This window comes from Rana temporaria, chromosome 2 (assembly GCF_905171775.1).
Source record: "Rana temporaria chromosome 2, aRanTem1.1, whole genome shotgun sequence".
NCBI classification, from domain to species: Eukaryota; Metazoa; Chordata; class Amphibia; order Anura; family Ranidae; genus Rana; species Rana temporaria.
The window spans coordinates 352,128,937-352,146,913 of NC_053490.1; the positions used below are offsets into that span (position 1 = coordinate 352,128,937).

The window sequence follows — 17,977 nt, forward strand, 5'->3', positions numbered from 1 at the left end:
ACTGATGAAATGAGAGTGAGTCTTGATGGGCCAGATGGATGGGCCCGTGGCTGGATTGGTAAAGGGCAGAGAGCTCCAGTCCGACTCAGACGCCAGCAAGGTGGAGGTGGAGTACTGGTTTGGGCTGGTATCATCAAAGATGAGCTTGTGGGGCCTTTTCGGGTTGAGGATGGAGTCAAGCTCAACTCCCAGTCCTCCTGCCAGTTTCTGGAAGACACCTTCTTCAAGCAGTGGTACAGGAAGAAGTCTGCATCCTTCAAGAAAAACATGATTTTCATGCAGGACAATGCTCCATCACACGCGTCCAAGTACTCCACAGCGTGGCTGGCAAGAAAGGGTATAAAAGAAGAAAAACTAATGACATGGCCTCCTTGTTCACCTGATCTGAACCCCATTGAGAACCTGTGGTCCATCATCAAATGTGAGATTTACAAGGAGGGAAAACAGTACACCTCTCTGAACAGTGTCTGGGAGGCTGTGGTTGCTGCTGCTGCACGCAATGTTGATGGTGAACAGATCAAAACACTGACAGAATCCATGGATGGCAGGCTTTTGAGTGTGCTTGCAAAGAAAGGTGGCTATATTGGTCACTGATTTGTTTTTGTTTTGTTTTTGAATGTCAGAAATGTATATTTGTGAATGTTGAGATGTTATATTGGTTTCACTGGTAAAAATAAATAATTTAAATGGGTACAGTATATATTTGTTTTTTGTTAAGTTGCCTAATAATTATGCACAGTAATAGTCACCTGCACACACAGATATCCCCCTAAAATAGCTAAAACTAAAAACAAACTAAAAACTACTTCCAAAAATATTCAGCTTTGATATTAATGAGTTTTTTGGGTTCATTGAGAACATGGTTGTTGTTCAATAATAAAATTAATCCTCAAAAATACAACTTGCCTAATAATTCTGCACTCCCTGTATTTGCAAATGAATAAAATTGTTTATTTAACATTGGGTGGTGTTTGTGGGGGTCCCTAACACACATTCATACATATTAGCAACACTTAGGTAGATTCAGGAAGAATGGAATAAAGTTACGCTTAGCGTGTTTAGGCTACGCCGCCGTAAGTTAGCTAGGCAAGTAATGATTCTCAATGTACGTGCCTGCTAATATACGGCGGCGTAGCCTAAAGTGGGCGGGCATAAGGGTGCCAAATTCAAATGTGTTGGAGGGGGGCGTGTTTAATGGTAATGAGGCTTGACCTCACGTTTTTTACTTTCTTTTTTAACTGCGCATGCGCCGGGCGCCTACGTTTCCCAGTGTGCATTGCAGCTAAGTACGCCGCACGGGCCTATTGATTTCGACGTGGACGTAAATCCCGATTCGCGGACGACTTACGCAAACGACGTAAAAAATTCGAATCTCGCGGCGGGAACGGCGGCCATACTTTAACATTGTTATTCCACCTAATAGATGGAATAACTCTAGGCCTGCTAATGCCTTACGGAAACGGCGTAAATTGACTGCGGCGGCCGGGCGTACATTCGTGAATCGGCGTATCAACTCATTTACATATTCTACGCTGACCGCAATGGAAGCGCCACCTAGCGGCCATCCAAAATATTGCAATCTAAGATAGGACAGCGCAAGCCATAAGTCGATTAAACATAAGTCGGCGTAGATTCTGAATTAGGTCGACTTATCTACTGATAAGTCAGCCTAACTCTACCTGAATCTACCTAACTGTATCCTGGCCTATTGGCATGGTTATCTATTCTTAGTCCTCTCAATACAATTTTTGAAATTTGTGCTAAAAGTAGAACTATAATCACCATTTTTTTTTAAATTTTGGATAGAGTAAGGGAGGGTTATAGCCCCTGTCAGTTTATTTTGTACCATCCCTGTCCCATTGCAGAGATTTCCCTTCACTTCCTGCCCCATAGCCAAACAGGAAGTGAGAGAAAAACTATGCAAATTAAGGGAATCCAATGCCCCCCCCCAGGGCCCTCAGAACTAGTGTTCCCCCCACCTGAAAATTTCTGGGCGCATCTTGAAAAACAGGGTGTGGCCTTGATAGGAAGGGGGGGTGGGTCATATTCAATTAGGAGGTGCAGAAGTTTAGTAAGGCCTAGGGCAGCACCAAACCTAAATATACTACTGCATATTAGGGCTTATTTAGACAGGATCCGATTTACAGCATGTTTTTAGATTGTGGGAGGAAACCCACGCAGGCACAGGGAGAACATGCAAACTCAAGGCAGATGGTGTCATGGGCGAGATTCGAACCAACAACCCTTTTTGCTGCTAGGTGAAAGTGCTATCCACTACACCACTGTGCTGAACGAACATGTGGATGTTGGTTCCTGTGTCCACTCCTGAAAATACAAGTGAGTCATAAATAGGGATGAGCCAACCCCCCCCCCCCGGTAGGGATGAGCTTCATGTTCGACTCAAACATTGGCTGTTCGCCCATTCGGCGAACAGCGAACAATTTGTGTTCGCGGCAAATTTGAAAAGCAGCGGAACACCCTTTAAAATTCCATGGTAGAGAATGATAGAATGTTCATTTTAAAGGTTCATATGCAAGTAATTTTTTGGTGACCGGGTCCTGCCCCAGGGGACATGTATCAACGCCAAAAAAAGGTTTGAAAAGTGGCATTTTTTTCTGGAGCAGTGATTTTAACAATGCTTAACCACTTCCGTACCGTATGATGATGTCCTGGACTTCAGTGGGGGATATCTGAATGATGCCTGTTGCTATCCTTTTTTACAGGCAGCGATTGTTCACACCATAAGAATGATCATAGCAGCGGTTCCGCCTCTTGATCATTCTTACAGGTGGCGGGAGGGGACATACCCCCTCCCGCCACCATCCAGTGCTTCTCCGGGCTCTCCCACGCTATCGGAGGCCCGACGAACTAATCGTCTACCACCGAATGAAGAGCATAGAGATTTAAAAACATAAACAAAGCCGCAATCGCGGCTCAAAGCATGAGATCAATGAATTTTTTTTCCTGATCTCATGCTTTCCAGCCTGGAGGACAGATGTGGGGTCTTATTGACCCCACCTCTCTCCATAAAGAGGACCTGTCACACACTATTCCTATTACAAGGAACGTAAAAGTGATAAAAAAAAGAAAAAAAAAAATGCAAAACTAAATAAAAATACGTAAAAAAAAAAAAAACATTTAAACGCCCCTGTCTCTAGCAGCTCGCGCTCAGAAGCGAATGTGCACGCAAGTCCCGCCCACATATGTAAATGCCGTTCAAACCACACATGTGAGGTATTTATGCCTGCGTTAGACCTCCTCTTTAACTCTAAACTGGTAACCTGTAAAAAAAATTCAAGCGTCGCCTATGGAGATTTTAAAGTCCCAAAGATTTCTGCCATTCCATGAGTGTATGCATTATTGAAGAGTGACAAGTTAGGTATCTATTTACTCGGTGTAACATAATCTTTCACATTATTCAAAAAAAATAGGCTAACTTTACTGTTTTGTTATTTTTTAATTCATGACACCGTTCTTTTTTTTCCAAAAAAAGGCGTTTGAAAAATTATTGTGCAAATACAGTTGGAGATAAAAAATTTAATGACCGCCACTTTATTCCCTAGGGTGTCTGCTAAACAAAAATAATATATATATATATATATATATATATATATATATATATATATATATATATATATATATATATATATATATATATATATATATATATAATGTTTGGGGGTTCTGAGTAATTTTCCAGAAACAAAATATAATTTTTACATGAAGGAGAGAAGTGCCAGAATAGGTGTGGTATGGAAGTGGTTAAAGTGAAACAATAAAAGTGAAATATTCCTTAACAATTTCATACCTGAGGGGTGTATAGTATGCCTGTGAAGTAGCGCATGTTTCCCGTGCTTAGAACTGTCCCTGTACAAGATGTCATTTCTGAAGATTTTTTTTTAAAGTACTTGTAGCTATAAAGAATACAGAGAAAATTCATTCATAAAAAAAAAAAAGCGTGGGGGTCCCTCCAAATTCAATTACCAGGCCCTTCAGGTCTGGTATGGATATTAAGGGGCCTCATCCCCACAACCCTTGCCCCGTGGTTGTGGGGGTCTGCAGGCAGGGGGCTTATCAGAATGTGGAATCTGGAAGACCCCTTTAACAAAGGGGACCCCCAGATCCCGGCCTCCCCCCTGTGTGAAATGGTAATGGGGTACATTGTACCTCTACCATTTCACAAAAAAAGTGTCAAATTTTAAAAAAAAAGACAATAGCCGTTTTTTGACAATTCCTTTATTAATATCTTCTTTCCGCGCTTCTTCTCCCATCTTCTTCTTTTCTGCATTTGGGTTTCTTCCTCCATCTTGTTCTTCCTCTGCTTCTTCCTTCAGTCTTCTCGTCCACATCTTGCACCGGCTTCTTCTTCCCCGCTTGGTTCTCCGGACGACACGCTTCCATGTGAAGTTCCCGCTGTGTGACGCTTCTGTTCTTTTGACAGTTCTTTTATAACTGAGGACAGAGCATTACTTACCCAGCCAACCTCTGCCTCTCTCAGAGAACATACCCGCCACTGGGGAGAGGCCTGAGGAGAGGCGCGACCACCAACACCAGATCAAGCTGCAGTTGTGAGGTGACGACTGCATTCTCTCTTTGGATCCTAATCTGCAGCTCGGGATAGACTGGCAACTCCTCACCCTGGGCCTCCAGAATGTCTGCAGATGTATCGCAGAGGTCTTGAACCCTCTGTCCGGTTGCCAGCACTTCAGCTGGGTTGGTGTCATAATTCCTCCTCTACAGAAATGTCTATTAAATTCCCAGTCTCTGGAATTGCTAAAAGTGTGGGAAAGAGGTGTTGAACCCTCTGTTTGGTTGCCAGTACTTCAGCTGGAGAAGTTTGTTGTAACTCTATAGATGATGCTGTCAGAAAATACCATGTCCCTGTCAGTGTTGTGGGAGAAAGGCCGACTACCTCTTCTCTCAAGAAGGCCGAAGCCACGGTTGGTGTTGGGCAGAGGTTAGCAGAGCTCTGCCCTGTTGTCAGCACTTCAGGATTTTGTTGATGGCAATCTCCGGAGTTTCCTCTGCCAATTCTCTGGCATGCTGCTGAACGCATTCTAGCAGTTTCCTGTATGCCCTTTCCAGATGCTGTTCCTTCCTAAGCAAATAGTCTAGATCAGGTTTGAGCTCTGAGACACCTGCAAGACCGAGCATAGCATCTCTGTATTCTCACAGGTTCTCAAAGGTAGGTTTTCCTTGATCGCTTAACAGAAAACAATCTGTAAGGCTCTCCCACAGCAATCCAGGGCCACCAAAGCCATATCCCTCCGGAGAGCATTCTGTTGTCTCTCCTAAATATTAATCCTCCGTTTGCCATTGCAGAGCCCCATACTGATTGTCCAGCTCTATCTCCTGCTGGATCAGCCTGTCCAACTCAGTCACCCATTGCTCCCGTTCTCCCAGGAATTGCATATGTAACTCCCGTTGTTCACTGGCCTGCTGCTCTGGGGTTGAAAAGAACTTGCCCTGTTGCATACCAGCAACCTGGAGGACTCTAATCCAGTGTCCTACCCAAATCTGCTGCCTGACCTCTAGGTATTCATCCGCAGATACAGACCTGGTGTATGCTGAAAGGATGATCTGCAGCACTGGTGCATGCTGAAAGGATGATCTGCAGCAGCCTCGGGAACTCTGATGCCCGATCCATAGGGTGACTGAAGGCTGATATCCTGATCTTGGAGCCAGGTGGTTTGGATGTCTTCACAGCCAGAAAGCATGATGCCACTGCTGCCACCAGTTGTGACGAACCCTTGTCCTCAAACAAAACTTTGTCTGCCGTCAATGCTTCCTCTGTCCAGAACCAGCACCATCCAAGACTCTCCAGCCCCCTCAGTCGCCAGACAACACCTCAGTGTAGGGTAAAAACCAGCAGACTACTTTATTCAAGCACATGTTATACTGATCCCACTTTAAAACACTTTCCCCCCACCCTTGGAAAACAGGGCGGGTTAAACTGTCCAATGACAATGGACACACAGGTCAGGTGTGTTCAAACTTCTCCTCGGTAAATAGTCTTATCAGCAGGAGGGCTGCTGGAGGAATCTCCCCCCTTACAGCCAGGGCAGACAGAGACAATAAAACAATGGAATACAACCACACCCCAAACAATCTCAGCCATGGAGACAACAAACAATATATACATATATACAACATTGAGTCTGACATGCGCAGATCATAGTGAGGTTCTTATTCACCCTGTTAGAGACACAGGGTGATCTACACACAAGAGGGGTCAGGGAAGCTGAACAAGGAGCCTCTAGAGCACCCCAGGGCAAGCTGAGCCACACAAACCCCCCACCCAAAGTCACTCCTGTCACAGTCACACATGAACTTTTTTTCTTTTTTGTTTACTTTGTCATTCAATATTGCACATTTGTTTATTGCACGCTTGCACATTAAACAGTAGTATGGGTCTTATAAATATTCTATATTGTAATATATTAGTTGTATGTAGACTTTATTAATTTCACCATTATTCAATACTGCATATTAGTTATAGTGATATTGCATATTGATCATTGCACATTTGCACTTTATTTTCACATGCATTGCGTTATTCATACTTTCAGTTTAATTTAGCACTGCACTCAAAAACTATATTTGTGCTTTTTGCATCAACTTAAAACTGATATTATAAGTGGATATGAAAGCATTTACATATACAAATCCTTCACATACCCGTAAGACATATGTTGACCCTTTCAGAGGGTACTCTTCCTCTCCAAAATGAAAGGTGATATCAGGAAGCTGAGAAATTGTATCACAATCTACAGAGTACTGTGAAAGAGAATTATGTAACAACATTAGTAAAACAATATGAGAATATAAAGTGTAATGCGAAGCACAAAAGAATCAATGATATTATAAATAAATTGCTACACATACAATTCTTAATTTAATTTGTTTCACAATAGGAAACATGTACGATGTCAGAAAGCATTTCAACAGTGTGAACTGGGGATGAGCTGAACGTATTTGAGTTCAGTTTGAGGCAGGTTTGACGAACATTAATAAAATTTGGATGCCGAATCAGAACCCCATTCAAGTCAAAGGAAGTCAAATGGTCAAAAACATTAATAGACATTTTCTAGGCTAACAGGCAAGTGATTGTGAAATAAATAGCTTGGAGCCTGGACACTGCTCTAGGGAACATAATGAAAGCAAAAACAATGTTAAAAAAAAAAAAAACAGTTTCTGATGAGCAGGGTTTTTATTAATACGTCAAGTGAGATATTACATAAGCAAAAATCCTTTAAATAACACACCTGGGAAATGCCCTGAACCTGACAATGAAGTGGTGCATCTGTAAAATGTATATACTGTGTCAGTAAACTGGCATTTACTGTACAAAGAAAAAAAAACGCTGTTTAAATTGCTGGCAAAATGATAGTTGGCTGGGATTCTCTTTTTTTCTGCATCAAAAACACATGAAAAGTATGGTTTCCAATGAAATAGTTCACATCAGTTCCAGTTCCAGAAAAATAAACATTCTGCATTTTTTCTGTGTTGGACTGTACTGGAACGCATCAAAAATGCACTGGAGCGCACATGTCCTTATTTGAGCAAGAAAAAAAGGGGGGGGGATGCACTGGACTGCACTGGACTGCATCAAAAATGCACATGCAGAAGAGCATCTGGAACGCATACGGACTACATTTCTATGGTGTGAACTGGCCCTTCGTCTATATCAGACCCTTGTCCTAGATAACGGTGTGGTATAGGTGTTACTATAACCCCCCAACACAAAAAAAAAAAAATAGGATAGGGTTTGTTAGGAATTTGTTTCATAGAAGAAATTGAAGAATCCTTAGTTCGTACAATATTCCTTGTCAAAATATTTTATTATGGAGTAATATACAAATAACATAGAGTAAATATAGTACTATCAGGTGAAAGAAGCTCAGTTACACTTATTCAATAACATATTGGTGTAAGCTAAAGAAAAAATAATAATTGTACAATATCAGGTTAGGTAATATGTTGTTGTAACTGATACATTTCAAAGATATATGAATAATATATGTTCTATAGAAGCAACAATCATGTTTATGGATATACATAACCTGTGAAAAGTTTTTGTTAAAATAAAAACAAGAGCTTTAAAATCATAGTGGAGATCTTAAAAAAACATCAAAAATAAATAATGGAACAAAAAAAAAAAAGAAGGGAAGAACCTGGAGAAGAAAAGGGAAGAAGGACGAGAGGAAGAGTCTGTGAGGTCAGGCCCAGAGCCACTGCTGCAACTAGGAAAATTATGATATAGATCTCATTGTCTCAGCTACCAAGGCAATAGTACTTTGTTGTCAAAAGATGATGGCATGGCATATTTAATCAAGGGCTTCCACACTTTTTCAAACTTAGGGATCATGTCAATTTCAATAGCTATCATCTTGGCATAGTGTTGTCCATCCTAGCCATTACTTCACGACTAGTTTTGGAGATTTCCAAGCCTTTGCTAATGTTTGTTTAGCTGCTGTGAAAAGTTGCAATAGCAGTTTAAATTGAATATGCATTATACTTTCTGTATTCAAATTGAGTATTGCTATTGCTGGGTCTGGAGAAATTGTCTTACCTAACACTTTAGAATCGATTTTAAAAAGTTCCATCCAAAATATTTGAGCTTTTGGACATGACCACCAAATATGAAATTGTGTTCCCAACTCTGTGCATCCTCGAAAGCATTTTGCAGAATAATTTGGCATGTATTTCGCTACCCTTGCTGGTACAAGGTACCATCTTGTTAGCACTTTGTAATTAGCCTCAGCCGTCAATATGTTAGGGGAGGCTGATTTTGTTGATGACCATATTTGGTTCCATTCTGAATTATCTAATTTTCGTTGTAAGTCCTCCTCTCATTTCCGGACAATGTGGCTTGTCAGCTTGTCAGCATGGACCAGCAAATGAGAATATAAGGCAGATATTGTTCCCCTAGTATGTGGGTCTTTCTTGCAGATGGCTTCGAAACTGGTCAGTTGAGTTAGCGGGGTTAAAGTATATAATAAAGGTGTGAATTTTTTTTATTTGGAGGTATCTAAATTGTTCTGAATGTGGTAAACTGTAAGTTTCGTAAAGGGTCGGGAAAGGGATAAATAATAAATGATGAAGAATTTACAAATTTGTACATATATAGGACATCCCAAGAAATCCGTTCTCTAAAAGATTTAGGAGAGACCCATGCAGGGTAGAATGTAGGATTTTTCTAGAATGAAAGTAAAGGGTTATGTAAGGATTGTAGTTGGCTCTTAATTTTAGATCTATCCCAAAGGGTGATGAAGTGTTTAGTAATGGGATTCTGTACGGTCCTTTGAGTGGGTCCAGAGTAAATTGGAGATTGAAATGGATCGCATTCAGAAGCTTCAATTAATACCCATAATGGAATTTCAATGTGGGCATGGCATTTAGTGAGACTTGCTATATGTGCCGCCCTATAGTAGCATGCAAAATTTGGACAGCCTAAGCCCCTGTTTGCTTTTGGAACATAAAGTGTGTGTAGTTTGATTCGCGGTTTGGAAGAGCCCAATATGAATGATGATGTTTTCTTCTGTATTTTTCTCAAATAGTGTGCTGGTATCGAAATTGGTAAAACTCTGAATGAACAAATATAATATTTTTGATAATATCGTAATTTTTATGGCGTTAATTCTTCGCAACCATGATAACGGGAGATGGGCCCAAGAATTCATTTGATTTGATAGGTGTTTCAAGACTGGAGGGTAGTTGTAAGAGAATAAATCTGGGAGGGATGCTGTAAGTTGTATTCCTAAGTATGGGAGTGCCCTATCTGTCCCTATCTGTGTAGGGGAGACCCGCTTTTGCTGCCGACAGCTCAATATTTGAAAGAGATATATTTAGTGCTAAACTTTTCTGAAAATGTAGCAAAATTGTTAAGAATTGGGATAAGATTAGGGCCTGATACTTGTGGGGATGAAAGAAACAGGAGGATATCGTCTGCAAATAGACAGATTTTGTGCTGATAATCTCCCATTTCAATTCCTGTGATAGTGGGTAGGGATGAGCCGAACACCCCCCTGTTCGGTTCGCACCAGAACCTGCGAACACACTAAACGTTGTGTGAACTTTAGAACCCTGTTAAAGTCTATGGGACTTGAACGTTTGAAATCTAAAGTGCTAATTTTAAGGGGCTAATATGCACGTTATTGTCCTAAAAAGTGTTTGGGGACCTGGGTCCTGCACCAGGGGACATGTATCAATGCAAAAATTACCGTTATTTCGGGAGCAGTGAATTTAATAATGCTTAAAGTGAAACAATTCCTTTAAATTTCCTTTAAATTTTGTACCTGGGGGGGTGTAAAGTAAGCATGTGAAATAACGCATGTTTCCCGTACTTAGAACTGTCTCTGCACAAAGTATCATTTCTGAAAGAAAAAAGGTAAGTTAAAACCTGCTATAATAAATTGTCGGCTCCCGGCAATTCAGAGAGAATTCATTCATAAAAAAAATTAATTCAATTACCAGGCCCTTCAGGTCTGGTATGGATATTAAGGGGAACCCCGCCATCAATTAAAAAAAAAATGACGTGGGGTTCCCCCCAAATATCCATTCCAGACCCTTCAGGTCTGGTGTGGATTTTAAGGGGAACTCCACCCCAAATAAAAAAAAATGGAGTGGAGTTCCCCCAAAAATCCACACCAGACCCCTTATCCGAGCACGTAACCTGGCCGGCCGCAGAAAAGAGGGGGGGACGGAGAGTGTTTTTAAAACTTTTTTTGCATTGATACATGTCCCCTGGTGCAGGACCCAGGTCCCCAAACACTTTTTAGGACAATAACTTGCATATTAGCCTTTAAAATTAGCACTTTAGATTTCTCCTATAGACTTTAACAGGGTGTTCCGCGGCTTTTCGAATTTGTCGCGAACACCCCAAATTGTTCGTCGTTCTCCGAACAGGCGAACAGGCAATTCAGTTCGATTCATGTTCGAGTTGAACATGAGTTGGACTCGAACTCGAAGCTCATCTCTAATAGTGGGTTCTGATCTGATTATTTGTGAAAGTGGTTCTATGAGGAGGGTGAATAGTAAAGGGGAGAGTGGGCAACCTTGTCTTGTTCCTCTCTCAATATCAAAACGATCAGACCTGTATCCCGCATACCTTACATATGCTCTTGGTTTATTGTATAGTGCTTTAATCCAGTTCATAAAGTTTGGGCCAAAGCCTCATTTCTGTAAGGTGTAAGTCAAGTAAAGCCAGGATACAGAGTCAAAGGCCCTTCTAACATCGAGAGAGAGAAAACAGGCGGGTATGCAGTGTTTTTTCGCAATTTTGCGCTAAGAGGACTGCTCTGCATACATTGTCGCCTGCTTGGCATGATGGCATGAAGCCTACTTGGTCACAATACACGAGTGTACCAATGACTTTGTTTAGCCGAGTTGCTGGTATATATATTGTTGACCAATTTAAGTTTGATAGGTTTGAAGGATTTGTTAATGGATTTTAATGCTTTTGCTAAGAATGTACTGGGTTTATTCGATTTCACATAGAATGCATGATTGGTTTTACGTATTATTTCATCTGCAGAATCTGTTAGAAAGAGGTCGTATTCTAGACTCACTTTCTCTAAACAAGTTTTTACAGAGGAAGTAGAGTTATTTTAAAAATTCATAAATGCTGCGTTAAATTCCGTCTCTAATTTTCGTGAGAGTGTTTTACGCTCTCGCTTAAGTATCCCTATTTGTTGTTGGAAAATTCCCCTTAGGACTGGCTTGTGTGCTTCCCAGAGTGTGAGTGAGGAGATTTCAGTGCTAGTATTGAATTTGTCTTTTAATGCTTGTTCAATTAGAATGCTGTGAGAAGGGTGTTTGAGTAGTGTATCCGGGGAGGTACCAGGTTTGGTCATGTGCCTTAGGCAAGATAGAAGTAATAGTGGTACATACCACATCATGGTCTGACCAGGGGATGGGGATGATGGTAGATGACAGTATTTCTGGAACCATACCTATTGTTAGGAATATATAGTTTATTCGACTAAATGTTTTATGTGGGTTAGAGAAATACGTGTAATTTATTTTTGTTGGGTTGGATTCTCTCCATGAATCGACCAAATTTTATCTGAAAAGAAGCTGAGAGAGGGACCATTTGGATTGATATCGTGATGGGGTATAAGGGGATCTGTACAGAAATGGGAGGAGGACCTGATTGAAATCCGTGCATACAATAATTGATCCTTTTTTGTGTGTGCTTATGACTTGAAAGAGATGGGATAGAAATGGTAAAGGTTTAAGATTAGGGGCGTAGAAGGAGACCACAGTTACGGCAGTGTCCATGATATACCCCATTAGTAATAGATAACGGCCTTCTGGGTCTTTAATTTCTGAGTGCAATGTGAATTGGAGTGGAGCTATTAAATGCTATGAGAGTACCTCGCTGTTTGGTATTAGCTGAGGCTGTATATACTTGTGGGTAGGAGTTTCTAAAAAAATTGGGGGTTGAAGTCGGTATAAAGTATGTTTCTTGTAGGCACTCACTGTGCTTTCTTTGCTTGAAATGACCGGAAGGCTTTCGTGCATTTTTGGGGCACATTAAGACCCTGGACATTTAGCGAAATAATGTTTAAAGGAGCCATGGTAACTGAACCAACAAGCCATTCTTACCTGTTGCCTTTGTGCGGAGGTCACCCAGCCCAAACTGCGCAGACAAAAAGAAAAGGTAAAGGAAAAAGAGATCCAATACGATCTGTCTTAGGGAAATAATAGGAAATGAAAGAGATTAAACAGCATATAAGTGCAATAAAAATATAAGAAGATTTAGAATTTACCCATGATGAGGGGTAAAACCCCTCCTCAGGGGACAAAAGGCCTTAGTCGAGTCCCCACATATTAATGCGGGAGTTCGAGGAAAGCCGGGTGAGGCACATGGGACTTCCGTGCGCTGGGGTGCCGGCTAAAAAATAAAAATGTACACCCCAAGGATGTATGATTAGCCCTAGTTATGTACATTAAGGTCGTTTAAAATTTAGTAAATAATCAATCTGAAGAAAAAGAGAGGAAGGATTAAATATTTAGGCAGTATGTCCAGGGGATTAACTTTAGCATATCAAGTCAATCCAACATGGAAAGGCAACCAGGATAAGAACTAAATAATGAGAACAAAACTTCTCAAAGATCTGTACTTTTGGCTACTTAACCTAAAGTAAACAATAAATGATAGAGATATGTCTCAATGCCGTTAGTTGCACAGAAGTAACATTTTGGATTAATTACTGTATAAATAAACTGCTCAAAGTTAGTGAGGGATCCTATAGTGAAAAAATAACAAGAAAAATAATAAAAAAAAAAAACTATAGGACTCTGGGATGGGATCAAAACAGTAAGGCCCCGTACACATGACCGGATCCATCTGCTGAAAACAGTCCGCTGGACCGTTTTCAGCGGATAGATCCGCTGCGACCGCTGCCGGATTTCTATCTGATGGTTGTACACACCATCAGACAGAAATCCGCGCGTAAACAATATGCGGGGCGTGGCCGTGCCGTCGCTGCGACGATGACGCGGCGACGTGGGCGGCCCTGGAAGTTCAAAGCTTCGACGCATGCGTCGAATCAGTACGATGCATGTGAGGGATGGCGGTCGGTCGGACGTGTCCGGTGAGTCTGTACAGACGACCGAACACGTCCGACGGATAGGTTTCCAGCGGATAGATTTCTTAGCATGCTAAGAAATTTTTATCCGCTGGAAACTGGCCGATCCGCTGGACAATTGTCAGCTCGGGCCTACACACGACCGGATCTGTCCACTGGAACTGGTCCGGCAGACCAGTTTCAGCGGATCGATCCGGTCGTGTGTACGGGGCCTAACATCCAAATGTTTCTATATTAAATATAGATGCAAACAAAAATATGCAAGGTTAAAAAGAAAAAAAAAAAAGATTTTTTCACATAGGAGTAGGAGAAAAGTTATGTTATTTTGTATGGGATTTTTCAATCTCCTCCTATGTTGTGATCTGTTGATCATGAAGTGAAGCAGGTTTACTGATTTCCCAAGAGGTGCTGTCATAGCAGAATCAATAGAGAACGTGTCATATGGACAGTCCATTAGTCCATCAGTCCAGTTATCTTGGCCTTGGGATGAGGGTGCGAATTGTCCTTTTTGTGTGAATGGATGCTTCCATTTCTTGCCTCAGAATGAGACGCATTATGTATAGAAGATGCTGAGGCTGATCTTCTTTGCATAATCATTGCTGCAGCATTCCCATCTATCAAATTGAGATCATGGAGAGCTTGTTGGAGCTCTTCAGCTGTTCTGCAGGAGATTCTGGTTCCATGGTGTGTGAAACGTAAGGCGAATGGGAAACCCCATTGGTATTTGATGTTGTGGTGTTGGAGTTCCATTAACTGTGGCTTCATTGCCCTTCTTTTAGAAATAGTAAATTGTGATAGATCTGCAAGCAGTGATAATTGTGCCCTTGAAAAATTTGATTATTTTGTTCCCTGGCTGCATTAAAAGTTGCTCTTTTGTATGGTGTAAGTGGAATTTTGCTATTATGTCACAAGGAGGGCCATGCATTTTTTTGGGCCCTGTGTACTCTGTCCATCTCCAGTCTTTCAATCAGTATATAATTCTTGGCATAAGGCTGTTATTGTTGCTTGTAGGTCTATGACAGATTCCGGTATACCTCTGAAGCGCAAGTTAGACCTTCTGGCGCGATTTTCAAGGTCCTCTAATCTGTTCTGGAAAAAATGGAGAATCCCCCAAGGTGGGGCTTTTAAGGCAACAGTAATTCAAATAGTCATGGTAGATACAAAAATATATAGTAGTTTAATAGTAACAGAAAATATGATAAACATATATAGTACAATAGTTTTAAAACAACACATATTGGGGTGTAATTTGAAAAGAGTAGAGAGTCCACAATATAAATACAGGGCCCAACGCGTTTCGGGTTTCCTTCTTCAGGGCCCGAAGTATGTGTGGAGTCAAAGAGTGTAATGAACAACTTTTCTAGAAAAACAAATAAATAGCAATGTGTTGAAAATAATAACATACAATGGAGAAATGCATATTAAACTGGCACAGATAAGAAAACATCATACCACCCAAGACGTTTCAACGGCTCAGCACACCCCTGAGTGGAACATCGCGGTCAGGACGCATAGGAAACCTCAGATGGTGAAGAGAGGAATGAGGACTGGCATCCTATATCAATCACAATGTAGCAAGACCTTTGGCCCGAAGTGTCACAGCGTAAAAAGCTTAGTTTATTATATTTTTACCTGTCCCAAAAATAAAAGGACAAGATAATATCAAAGGTGCCAAGCAGAAAAAACCGCAAGAGAAAGCTGAACCAAAAAAAATGTATATAAGGTAAAGAACATACCTGTAATGTCAAATGGTAGCCAAAAAGGTCAGTAGAGAGCTCAGAAGCTGGAAATGTGAAAATAATAGAAAAGGGAATTTAGAGATATAAAGGGTATGGGGAATAGACATGTAAAACAATGAAAACGGACTGGGAGTCTAGCTGGGAGACATCCAAGGGAGGCAGTACTCACATGGGGAATACACAATCAGTGTAGAGTATGTACTGATGCTGCAGCCGTCCAGCAATGTCTGACATTGTGGGGCTGCTTAGCTTTAAGTAGGAGAGAGGAGGGAAGGGCGAGTGAGGTGGGAGGCGTCTGTCATCGACAGCATGGGTTGCTATGGGTCAGTGTGAGAAAGGGGCGGGACTCGAACATCGTGACGTAATGCGCTCTAAGTGAGGAGGGGGAGGACGGGTGTGCCTCGCTGTCCTCACAGAGAAGCCAGCACTGGTGACGTAGGTGTGGCAGGGCTGCATGGAGACGCAATTGCGTTATGTGTATGATGGGTAGAACGGAGAGAGAGGGCGGAAGATACGTCCTGCTCTCTCACCGTTGCCCATAATCACCGCCTCACAGCGTGAATGGCGTCAGTACGCCAAAGCACCGTAGGAGCGCAATAGCATGTGACTAGGGAGATCACATGACAAGGGGGCTGGAGATATACAAATGAATAACTAGTTGGACAGAATAAGCCAAAAAGGTGTGATGCAACAGCATCATCAACGCAGGCATAGGGAGATTGTGTGCATGGAAAATAATTAGATTACTTATGGAGCACCAGCTAAGGAAAGAACAGTAATAGGAAAGGAATACCATATTAGAAAATGCTAAGTGCACATAAAGGTGTATATGTAAAATTGTTTATAAAAAATACAGGTATGATCGAACCTAACATTAAAGGGACAGCAACATAAAAAAATATGTAAAGGATTATAATTATGCAAAAATATGGACACAGGGGCCAGTAGGTCCAGGGGCAATGAGGAAAGACAGGGGCATGGGAGATGTCCACTGTGTAATCCCTGCCCCTGTTATAGGCGCAAGTATCGACCCACGGTCAGGAACACCAAGAGGTGCAGGGGGACCAGGTCTAAAAAAGCCGTCTCCCATATGAGGAGGAGAGACGGCTTACGTGCGCCTAGCTAGAAAGTGACAATAAAAGGAATGCCAATCGAGCCTGTCTGCGCCTGAAAAGCGAAGTCCCCGGGGGTATGTAGAGGGGTACATGAACATAATGATAAATGCAGGGAACATTCAGTGTATGACACTGACCTGGGAGTTGACAGAATAAAAGAGGTAGCGGACGAAGACAGTAGGTGACATGGGGTCCCCATAGTACAGATTAGTCTTTTTCACATCCCCCGGAAGAGAAACCTTCCAAAAAGGGCCTAAAGCTAATCTGCTCATTGAGGCCAGGTGGAAGATTGGCCTATAGTTCGGCAATCCAACGAGTTTCATGTTGTAGCAGGATCTTGTTCCAATCCCCACCTCTGGGGCTTGGATGGATCCTATCAAGGATTAAAAATGTAACCCCTGAGAAATGTCCATTGTGTTGAGACAAGATGTGGCGCCCTAGTGGTAAGTCTGGGTTAGCCGAACGCATGGCATGTAGGTGCCGGGAAGCTCGCTTAAAAAATGGTAATTTAGTTTTTCCCACGTAGAACCTGTTACATTGACACGTGAGTAAGTATATTACACCAAAGGTCTTGCAATTAGCGAAGTGTCTCGGTCTGTAAGGCCGACCATTGGGTAATACAATGTCTCGCTCTATGTTGATGTATCGACAAATAGAGCAACCCCCGCAGGTGAAGGTACCCTTCCTTTTACAAGGATCTTTCCTGAAGCTGTCCTTGAACTCACTGGCCACAAGGTGGTCTTTAAGTGAGCAGGCCCGTCGATAAGTTATCGCTGGCTCTTTAGGTACAAAAGGACCGAGTTGAGGGTCAAAGGAGAGTAGGTGCCAGAATTGTTTGAAGATCCCTCTCGTTTGTTGATGTTGGGTGTGGTACTTCGTGATTAGTCTGGTAACATCACTGCCATCGGGAGACTTCTGGCCTGATTGAACCAATAGGTGTGACCTAATTTGTCCGTTGGCCCGTTGAAATGATCTTTTGAGGATTTTTTTGGAGTACCCTCTGTGTAGTAATCTATCACGTAATCCAGCTGCCTCCCGTAGAAAGGATTCCTGGGTAGAACAATTGCGTCTGAGGCGTAGATATTGACTATAGGGTATTGATCCTATCAGAGATGTAGGGTGTGCACTGGTGGCGTGCAGTATTGTATTACCCGCCGTGGGTTTTCTGTAAAGCCCTGTTGATAGGTACTCGTCAGGGTTTTTAAACAGGGTAACATCAAGAAAAGCGATTTGAGAGTTGCTAGAGGATACTGTGAACTTTAGGTTCAGCTCATTGCAGTTCATGATGGACATGAATGACTCGAGCTCCTCAGTAGATCCCTCCCAGATCATGAGGACATCATCGATATATCTGAACCATCCAGATACGAGGTGAATGAATGTTTGAATGTCTAATCTGTTCTGGAGTGTAATATTTTCTTCTTTCAGATTTTCAATTTCTAACAGGTAATCTTATGGATACTTAAGACCTCTCTTCTGACAGTTTTGTGTCGGCGGGCTATCTCTATCCAGTGGCTTTCTCCCCCTC

At 41.8% G+C, this 17,977-nt stretch overlaps 1 protein-coding gene across 1 annotated transcript in view; it reads right to left on the reverse strand.

Annotated features, from left to right (window-relative positions):
* Positions 1–17,977, reverse strand: part of REN (renin) — a 1,297,145-nt gene that overhangs the window by 28,014 nt on the left and 1,251,154 nt on the right. Inside the window, exon 7 of the mRNA XM_040337596.1 lies at positions 6,679–6,777. Coding sequence (XP_040193530.1) covers positions 6,679–6,777 — 99 coding nt within the window. The remainder of the gene's footprint in view (positions 1–6,678; positions 6,778–17,977) is intronic.